This window comes from Lynx rufus, unplaced genomic scaffold, assembly GCF_022079265.1.
Source record: "Lynx rufus isolate CCGP_SWC_20201006 ecotype Redwood Valley unplaced genomic scaffold, mLynRuf1.p SCAF_19, whole genome shotgun sequence".
Taxonomy (NCBI): domain Eukaryota; kingdom Metazoa; phylum Chordata; class Mammalia; order Carnivora; family Felidae; genus Lynx; species Lynx rufus.
Genome location: NW_025814833.1, coordinates 25,497,972 through 25,508,944, shown reverse-complemented (window position 1 = coordinate 25,508,944; position 10,973 = coordinate 25,497,972). Strand labels below are relative to the sequence as shown.

The 10,973-nt window shown below is 43.5% G+C and overlaps 1 protein-coding gene across 1 annotated transcript in view; it reads left to right on the top strand.

The window, feature by feature from the left end:
* Positions 1 to 1,057: 1,057 nt before the first annotated feature.
* Positions 1,058 to 10,973, top strand: part of FRMD7 (FERM domain containing 7) — a 41,884-nt gene continuing 31,968 nt past the window's right edge. Inside the window, exon 1 of the mRNA XM_047081822.1 lies at positions 1,058 to 1,189. Coding sequence (XP_046937778.1) covers positions 1,058 to 1,189 — 132 coding nt within the window. The remainder of the gene's footprint in view (positions 1,190 to 10,973) is intronic.

The following is a 10,973-nucleotide window of genomic DNA, read 5'->3' as shown; positions in this document are numbered from 1 at the left end:
GGCAGCTAATCCCTGCTCCAACGAGCTCGCTGATAAAATGTCACTTAGCTAATAAAACATTCTAGGAAGTCAAGTCTTGGGGGGATGTGGCACAAATATTTCATGTATTACAGTAACAAAATATCTCTGGACCAAACCTGCACCCATGTAAAACTGTGTGACCACAAGTAAACCCTCACTGACTGTTTGTCAGAGATGAGAGATGTTGTGACTCAGGCTCCCCCAAAGTTCAACGAAGGAGAGGTCATCTCTTCTCCTAGTAGCCTACATAGGCTCCCCAAGTCAAGTCGGTTTGGAGATGCCACCATGAACATGTTTGTTCGTTTCTGCATTTGTAGGAATGTGGACTAGAACCTCGTCAGCTGGGACAAGCAAATATCAAATTCAACATTCATAAGGGAGGAATATGTTTGGTTTTGATTTATAAATGACAATGAGTCCGTTTAACCAGATCCTTCTGCACAAATAATTCCACGTAAGAAATTAAGGGAGTAAGATATTGGAAAAGCTTGCTTTGGGAGTATGCAACTAATTTTAAAACCCAAAGGTTAGTATATCTTGGGACCCCAATTTCCCACCAAAGATTGAGAATAAGTAATCATTCCTGCCACCGCTCCCTTCTCGGATTCCCCCAACTGAACATTTTGCAGGTTAAAGCGTACTTTGTCTTTCTTTCCTGTATGCTAGAGTTTTAGAGGTACAGTACTTTAAAAAATATATGAATACAAATTTTTCTGAGCTTGGCCGTACTTGTCTCTGAGAATCCCAGACAACTGTTTTGAGTTATGTTACACATCCTAACAATAGATCTGCCATATTGAAATAACCTGGAGGAGGGAGGATGGCAGAGGTCTGCGAACCTGGCATCAGCCCCAGACTAAGCCAGACTAAGAAAAACGGGCAACCGCTAGGGTTTGGGTGATACAGCCCAGGTCACCCCACGGCCCACACGCGTGAGTCAGCACTCAGGGCTTGGATGGCTATATGCATGGCAGACTAGGAGGAAAGGGGTAGATTGCCACAGTCAGGCCCAAGAGTTCAGTTTTGGTGCTAAGCCATGGGTTCAGCAAATCACTGTGTGCAGGACACGGGTGAAAATCAGTCCAGAGGACAGCAAAGCTTATGGAATCTAGCCGGCTGCCATTGTGGGAAGCAGCACCAAGCAGCAGAAGCCGAAATAAAAGACGAGGTGAGTAAGGGTCAGGAACACAGACAGATGTCTACGTGGGGGAAGAGGAATGAAATACCAGGTCCTAAGTGACTTCTTCAAGGGTGGAGCTTGGCAAGAGGCCAAGTTAGGACTGAGTCAAGCACCCCTTATAGGCTTCTTGCTTCAGGGCAGATCTGGTCCCTCAGTGTAGTCCACAGGTGTCGACAAGCAAGCACACCTGGCTAATGTGGGGGTGTTGACAGGGTGCGCGAATGAGACGTCTTGTGACGGGGCAATTAGCCTGAGTGATAGCTCACATGACCTTGCGTCTTGCTAACCAGTTAGAAGCCTTCAGAAGTTCGTGATTCTTTTTCATTTTTGAATCCGGCTTTAACTAACACATGATGGGGCAAATTCATTACAGAAAGATTAGAAAATTCTGGCAACAACAACAAAATGCAAATAAAATCCCATCACTTAGGTTTCAACATTTGGGTGAATATTTTATACATTGATATACTACTTTCTTATGGATCCCCAAACTTGACACATGCCTCCCCCAATCCATTTAATTTGGAATAGTTTCCTGAATATAATTTTAAAAGATTTTCTGTTCAGTCAACACAGTTTCTCCACAGTAACCCTAATACGTTGCATTTCATGGCCTCTTATTAAGTAGATGTTTTAAAAGGCATTATTCTTAAAGGCTTCTTTATAGAGTTTCTGTGAAATTCACAACCTGTCAGAACAGGGTGGCTTCCAACCGGCTCAGAGCCCTGCTGGGCGACATACTGAGCTCTCCTTCTAAATGCAGTCAAACTGATTCTAGGAAGGAAGAGACAGGAATGGAGAGACCTTGGAGTTGTAAGCAGGAGGGAAGTGTGAGTCAACAGTATAGTCAAAAGGTGAGAAAAAGTAAAGTTAGGAAAAAACAGCGTGACCATGAAAGGAAAGAGTGAATCAAAGGGATGAGTTTTAGGTGTTTATCTTTCTTGTCCTTCATACACCTAGACATCAGTTTTTTCTTTACATTTAGGGACAGCCTGGTGTAATGAAATGAGCTCAGTTCCAGCTCTGCTTTTAACCTGCAGAAAGCCCTTGGGCAAGTCTCTTCCTTGCTCTGGATCCAAATCTCCTCACTTATAAAATGAAGGCGCCAGACTATATGACATCTAATGGTCTCTCTTGTGTCCTGAGTGTCTCCTATTGCTAGATATATAATTGCTAGATATATACAGAAGGTTTGTTTCATTGACTTCAAGTTTAAAAGAAAACTCCAGTTACCATTTGGAATCTGGTTGTGCATCATGTACACCACAGGGATTTAGTGCTAAAGCATTACATGGAAACAAACAATTATAATTGTTTTAATTACCCAGAATACCTAGCAATTTCGACAAGACTTGGGAGCACTGTCTTGAGAATGCTATTATTACATTGTCACTTTTCAACAGCCTTTCCAATATAGGCATGGTAATTTCAGTGTCCTAGGAGTGGGGGCAAGATTGCTATTAGGGAGGTACCCTAGGATTTTTTTTTCTTCTTTTTCCTTTAGTGTGAAGGGTAATTCTGAGCAATGAGACACCATCCAGCAAAGAGTATGAATCAGATGCAACCTGTCTAGATCATCACCAGGCCTGCATAAGGCCTCAGGCAATGACATCATCATTCCCTTGTAGCTTCAAAAAGGTGTCTGCCAGAAAGTATCAGGTACTAAACTAGCTCTCTGATTCCAGAGTTCTCTTCCAGACATTAGTTTGGTCAGTATCAATATGGCTGTGGGTAAGGAGGGTGGAAGTTGGGCAGCTGCTCCGTTTGATTCTCCCGGACCCCTCCCCACCCCAGGACAGCCACGTGGGCTGGAAATCTTTCTGAGCAGTTTAATCCTAAGCAACTTCAAGCCTTCCATCTATCACACACGCAGTACTTTGAACTGCTTTGTGTTTTCAGAAATAAAATAAAAACCACTTGTAACTTGGTGTGAATTTCACACATGCACAGGCAAATACAAGGATTAGGTTCTCCCTGCTTACCCCCACCAGGAAATCTTAAATACCCAGTTAAAGCTGGGCTTCCCTCCAGGGTTTATTGCTGAGCCTGTGGGCTCCTTGGAAAGGGCCTTGGTTGACTTCCTACTTATTCTTTGTTCTCTGATGTGTCTAACTACACCTTGCTCTACACCAGATGCTAAAAGACCAGACTGCCTGCAGAGAGGGCTCCATTTTAGAATGAACTGCTCCTACCTGGTAATTAGCCTCTTACCACTTTTAGTGGTTCTTTTTACTGGGAGTTCAACCCCCAAGAAGGGTCACAGCTTGGCCAATAATTTCTTCTGCTCTGTCCTGAAGGAGCTCCGTTTCCTAGTTTCCTGGGTGGTCCCCAGTGCAAACTTTGAAATCGTGCTCAACTTCTTTCTTAGAAAACTGGTTGCATCTGACTCTATTGGTAAACGTGTGAGACATGGGCCTTATTTATTTATTTTATTGCAATGTCATGATATTTGCATTTTTAAATGTTTATTTATTTTTGAGGTAGAAAGAGAGAGCGTGCGTGCGCGCGCGCGCACACACACACACACACACACACACACACACACACGAGTGGGGGAGGGGCAGAGAGACAGAGACACAGAATCTGAAGCAGGCTCCAGGCTCTGAGCTAACAGCACAGAGCCCGACGCAGGGCTCAAACTCACAAACCACGAGACCATGACCTGAGCTGAAGTCAGATGCTCAACCAACTGAGCCACCCAGGCTGCCCCCAAGATATTTGCATTTTTAAGGAAAAGCAAAACAGCATTTTGGAAGGAGCAGTCTCAAGGTTTAGTCCCTAAGGTGTTCTGAGATTTTTGGATGTAGTCTGTGGAAGACAGGGAAGGAAAAAGACTTACTTTTGGAGGGGTCCAAACTCTCTGTAAATGAGGTGCATGCCTGCTGCTGTTTATAAACAGCTAGACTGAGGTGAAGGGGTGTAGACCAAGATGCAGAACAAGATTTTCCCACATGGCTGAAATTAAATCAGCATCACTGAAAACATTCTAGTCCTGGAACTGTATCAAATGGTACCAAAATACAGACATATCTCTGGACTCTATTCTACTCAGTACAAATCGGATACGCTCACTAGAAGCGCTCTGCATGGTTCTGTGTTCCAAAATGACATTCAGAGTTCAGTATGTAACGAGGAAAAGGAGAGATGGAAATCAGCCATATGGTTGGCCAGAAGGGTCTAGTTCACAATTGTCTACATAAAGATGCTGAGTGGCGATGCGCTTATGCTATCCTTGACACAACTGATCCTCAGCCAGTTCGAGAGTGGGTGATTGGGGGAAGTTGCGAATGGGATAATACACAGGAAAGCTCTCAGATGCACCATAAAAACCCAAAAGAACATTCCAACTGGGTGACTTTAGAAGGAATCAGAGAACACATCAGAGACGAGTGTCAAAAACATATTGTGTTACTGTACGTCAGCAGAAAGCTTTTGATAATGACAAGCTGTGATTTTCCTTCCAGACTGGCGCAAAGGGTAGGGAGTGTCAAAGGAGGGGCTCAAGTATGTGCAGACATTGGTGAGGAATGTTCCAAGCATCCCCACTCTCAGATAGGTGGGTATGGGAAGAATTCAGTAGCAAGGAGTGGTGGGAGGTGAGGGCAGCAAGCTGGCAGGAGAGCCCCTTCTTGTACATGTGGTCGGTGGGCCAACTGGCAAAGGAACAAATGTCGGGGATGAGAAGGGTGATGCAGAAGGTGTATAAAAGGCAGCAGAATGTAGCCTAAGCTCAGCCGTGGTGTAAGCAAACCTGACCCTGGCAGAAGGCAAATGAGGGGCCAGGCAAAGAGAACATTGGGACCTCCAGGCCCATCATGCTCCCTCACCTCCCCAAGCCCTATGGCACCGGCCATGGAGATACGTCTCACACCCCACCTCCTTGTCCGCCAAAGTCCACGCTGCCATCTATCGTTTCTCACTCAAACTGCTGCAGCAGCCCCACCTGCTCCACCTGTTCCTTCCTCCCTTGTCCCTCAAAGTGTATCAGCAGATCGACAGCCAGACCGGTCTCCCCTGGGAGCTTGTGAGAAATAAATACAGATTCTTAGGCCCCACCTCACACCTGTTGAATCTGAATCTGTATTTTTTTTTAAAGTTTATTTATTTATCTCGGGAGAGAGAGAGAAAGTATAAGTGGGGAAGGGGCAGACAGAAGGAGAGACAGAATCTGAAGCAGGCTCCATGCTGTTAGCAGGGAGCCTGACGTGGGGCTCGAGCCTACGAACTGCAAGATCATGACCTGAGCTGAGATCAAGAGCGGATGCTCAAAAAAGGGGGGTGGAGCTCCTGGGTGGCTCAGTCCGTTAAGCGCCTGACTCGGTTTCAGCTGAGATCATGATCTCATGGTTCGTGGGTTCGAATCCCGCATTGGGCTCCACACTGTCAGTGGGATCCTCTCTCCCTGTCTCTCAATGCCCCTCCCCCGCTCACTCTCCCTGTCAAAATAAGTAAATAAACTTTAAAAAAATTAAAGACAAAAAAGTCGGCTGCTCAACCAACTGAGCCACCCACGTGCCCCTCCCCCTTTTCTTTAAAGTTTATTTATTTTGAGAGAGAGAGAGAAAGTGTACATGGGGAAGGGGCAGAGAGAAGGACAGACAGCCGAATCTGTATTTTAGCAAGATCCCCAGTTGATTCATATCACTTTACAGTTTGGGAGCCTCTGCCCTAACCTCTGCCAGGATGGCATTCCTGAAACCCAGGTCTGACCATGTCAACTTCCAGCAGGTGTACTGCCTCTCCTGGCAGCCCATCTTGGTAAGGCTCCCGCCCACTTTTCCAGTCACTGCATCTCACTTGCTCCGTTAGGAACACCTCACTGCTGGCAGTTTCGTTCACACCAGGCTTTCTAATCTCCTCTGCCTCTGACGTCCTTTTTCTATCCTTGTCTTCACCTGGCTAACCCCAACTCTTGTTTCCTCCCTTGGAATAGGCGTCTCCTCCAGCAGGAATCCATTGCGCTATGCCCTTTCCATCTTTCTGAGTTAGGTGCCCAGTGGATGTGATTTCTTATTACCCCCTGCTTACATGCTTCCACAAGGGCACTTAGCCCTAACTACTGCAGTTACCTGTTGACGTGCCTGCCTTGACTGCCAGCCTGTTATGTATTCCTTCGTGGTAATGCCTGCATCCACTTCGCCGCAGTATCCCTGGAGCCGAGGAAAGTAACTGGCACAGAATAGGTGCTCAATAATGTGTGTTGCATCAAAGAGAGGAGGGAAAGGTCACAAAAGCGTAAAGGCAACATAGAAGGACAAAGGCAAGGGCATCAAAAGTAAGCCCGGAGCGTGGGTGGGGGTGGGGTGGGGGGATTACAATAGAAAAACAAAAAGAGTTGGGTAAAGAGAACACAAAATGGAGAAAAAACATGCTAAAGGGGAGGTGAGGGAAAGCTTTTAATAGCTTATTAAGGAGAAAGCTAAAATTGATGAAGTTCTCTTCCTGTTTTTTTCATGTGGCTGTTATGGTTGGGTCTTAATGGAAATGTGGAATCAGACTGTTAACATGCCTGAAAGGCAATTCCATTCACTTGCCGATGAAGGAATGATCAAAGGCACTGGTTTCTCTGAGGGGATACTTATAGTTACGTGCAATCGTTAATACTCCCTGATCTTGAATATTCAAATAAATGTTGCCCTTATCAAAACAGACCCCTTGGGTGATCCATATGCCGATAGCTAGATGTCCATACATTAGGGTTCGTCCAAGACAGTCCTGGTTTACACCTGTTGTGACAATATAATAATTACTAGTACCACTGGGGTGCCTGGGTGGCTCAGTCAGTTGAGCGATTGAGCGTCAGACTCTTGATTTTGGCTTAGGTCATGATCTCACGGTTTGTGAGATCGAGCCCCACACCAGGCTCTGCACTGACAGCACGGAGCCTGCTTGAGTTTCTCTCTCTCGCCTCTCTGCCACCCCCCCCCACACTCATGCGCATGCTCTCTCTCTCTCTCTCTCTCTCTCTCTCTCAAAATAAATAAATAAATAAATATTAAAAAAAATAATTACTACTACCCCTGTCAACCTTCAAAAGTGTGCCAGTTTGGATGATAAAATAATCGTCATCCTACAGTCAACACTTCTTGAGCTCTTCGTACGGACCAGATGTTATGTACTCAACCTCAATATCCTCATTTGATGCTCTCTATGAATTTTTAAAAATTGAGATGCAATTTACATACCACAAGATTCATCCTTTTAAACTGTACAGTCCAATGGTTTTTAGTATACTCACTGTGTTGTGCAAACATCACAATTATCGAATTCCAGAATATTTCCATCCTTCCAAAAAGAAGCCCCATACTAATTAGGAGTCATTCCCCATTCCACCCAGTCCCCAATCCCTATGGATTTGTCTGTTCTGGACATTCATATAAATGGAATCATATAATATGTGGCCTTTGGTGTTTGGCTTCTGACAGTCCTGTTTTAGAATTAAGGAAACTGAAACTCAGAGAGATTAAATAGCCTGCCCAAGATCACCCCTCTGGCAGATAGAGGGCAGAACTAGACCCAGGTGTGTCTGGTTCCAGGACCCACATTCTTAGCCACCATGATGTGGTGCCTCCTAATATTTATTGTAGGTACTCAGCACATTCTTGGAACTCTTTTTTGGCCTTCTGTAACTGGGCACATTCTTTCCAAAATGCCTCACAAATCTTCATTATTTCAGAGTGGATTTAATGTCTGGAAAGAGCCAAAGTCATAAAGACCAGATATGGTAACTAAAGTGGGCCATCAAGCTGGGTCACTGCTATGGACTGAATCGTGTCCCACCCAAGTTTATATGTTGAGCCTCTAACCCCCAGTGTGACTAACGTGATTGTATTTGGAGATAGGGCTTTTAGTTTAGGAAGTAATTAAGGTTAAATCAGATCATAAGAGTGGAGTCCTGATCCAATAGGTTTGGTGCCCTTATAAGAAGAAGAGAGGGGCGCCTGGCTGGCTCAGTTAGTTGTGCTTTCTTGAGCTCAGGGTCATGAGTTCAAGCTCCAGGTTGGGTGTGGAGGTTACTCAAAAGTAAAATCTTAAAAGAAGAAGAAGAAGAAGAAGAAGAAGAAGAAGAAGAAGAAGAAGAAGAAGAAGAAGAAGGAGGAGGAGGAGAAGGAGGAGGAGGAGGGAGTTATCTTCCTGATATGTGAGGACACAGTGAGAAGGCAGCCATCTGCAAGCCAAGAAGATAGGTCTCACAGAACCTGACCTTGCTGGTGGTACCCGGATTTCAAACTCCCAGCCTTTAAAACTAAATGAGAAATAAATTTTTGTTGTTTAAGTCACCCAGTCTATGGCATTTTGTCATGGCAGCCAAAGCTAATACAGTCATATTTGGGGATAAAAAGAGAGACAGAACCATAAAGTCAAAAGAATGAGTGATTATCATTTGTGACTTCAAGAACAATTTCCTGAGGGGAACATGAGAAATATTTCGAATGTGGAAGTCAGCACTGGAAACAGGAAAAATATAACAACTATAAGAAAAAATTAAAAATACTGATTATGCTACTGTTAATAATATGCTGTATTTTGTTTCAGTTTATCCTTTTCTGAAACCTTAGTTGTACAGTCTATATTTTTTAAAGTACACACAAAATATATAAATACATTAGAATCTCCTTATCTATGTGGTCAAAGGTGGTTGTTAGTTAATTGATAAAGTTTGTCAAAGCAGAAAATCAAAGTACACACACAGACACCTTAAGCTTCTAATTTTTTTAAAAAAAATTTAATGTTTATTTATTTTTGAGAGAGAGAGAGAGAGAGAGAGAGAGAGACAGAGAGCACTCGAGCAAAAGACAGCCAGATAGGGGGAGACAGAGAATCCCAAGCAGGGTTCTTGCTGTCAGCACAGAGCCTGACACAGGGCTCAAACCCAAGAACTGTGAGACCATGACCTGAGCTGAATTCAAGAGTCAGACGCTTAACCGACTGAGCCACCCATTCGCCCCAAGCTTCTAATTTTTTTTTAAGATTTTATTTTTTTAAGTAAACTCTATACCCAATGTGGGGCTCAAACTCACAAACCCAAGATCAGAGTTGCATGCTCCACCCACTGAGCTAGCCAGATTCCCCTGAAACTTCTAATTTTGACATAAAACATATACATTGTTATTCATATGCCAGTCTTTTGCTGTAGGGTCAGAGGTTTTTTGAGTATGGACTTCTGGTTCTCTTTGTCTTTCTTCCATAAACCACACCAATAACTCATCATCTATGATTTTCAGCATTCACTTATTTAATGTGGAAAAACAATGTAGATGCTTGCAAAGCAATTTGAGTACAGAATCCTTCCGGATTTTTCTCCTGCAATATTTTACCGCTGTCATGTGCAAAACTAATACGACAGCACATTTTTGGGGATTCCCCCTTTACTGAATTTTTGCAAAGTGATGAACTTAGTTTTCACAGAAACAATTCTTGCTTTCAGTGTTCATAATTCCTTGGTGTACATACTATTTAATTTGTGTAATTATAACAAGTAGAATGATCAAAAATATGTTCAAGAAAATAATTATTGCGCATGGAACTCAATTGATGGGTGTAGGAGTACACAACCATTAGAGCAGTCTACTAGTCATGAACGTTCATCATGACACAAGCATCTGCCAATGTGTTAAAGAGGGAATGTAAAGCATTCTCTGTGCATCATCAAGTGGAATTTCATTAAGAGAGTTTCTACTGTCCTTGCTCATTTAAAAAAAAAAAATCCAGGGGTGCCTGGTTAAACGTCTGACTTTGGCTCAGGTTATGATCTCATGGTTCGTGAGTCCGAGCCTCGAATGGGGCTCTCTTCAGTTGGCGGCAGAGACAGAATTAATTAATTAATTAATTAATTAAATCCACTGCTTAATCATTAATCGCTTAAATCATATGACGTACCAGGCACCGTACTAAGCCTTTGGCGTGAATTATCTTGTTTAATTCTCACAACTCCATGAGATAAATCTATTTTTTAAGCTTATCTATTTATTTTGAGAGAGAGAGAGACCGAGCATGCACACGCATGTGCGCACATGAGCAGAGAAGGGCCAGAGAGAGAGGGAGAGAGAGAATCCCAAGCAGGCTCATGCTGTCAGCGCAGAGCCCGAAGCGGGGCTTACTCCCACGAACCATGAGATCATGACCTGAGCCGAAATCAAGTCTGACGTTCAACCGGCTGAACCACCCACGCCCCCCAAGATAAGAGTACCATTATCTCCATTTCACAGCTGAGTAAACTGAGGCTCTGAAAGGTTCAGTAACTTGCCCTAGGCCACACAGTGACTAATTTCTTCTTCCTCCTGAAAGAACTGTCTTACTAATGTATAGGAATCAAGTTAATTGTTCGGATCCATTCATCTACTTATTCAGCAAACATATATACATACTTCCAGGTAGGCAAACACGTGGTTTCTGTTTTCAGGTACCTGGAAAAGGCAGGTAAATCTGCGAGGTAAAAGATTTTCCCCAATTCATTCAGCTAATAAGTGAGTAGAGCACGATTACAATTCAGGTTTGATGTAGCAAATTGTCACATGACAGCTCTGGGGGCCTAGAAGCTTTGGCAGATTGTTGGGTACAGATAACTACCTTGAACATTTGTTGTTCCCATGAGAAGAGGAGTTTGGAGCTCCCCAGAAATCAATGTCCAATGATTAAAACACAGTTTGTAAATTGGAGACTGTAAATAGAAGTTCTAAAAGAAGTTTTAAATTGTGTATGTATCTATCTAATCCTTGAACAACACAAGAGTTAGGGATACTGACCCCTTACACAGTCAAAAATCCATCTC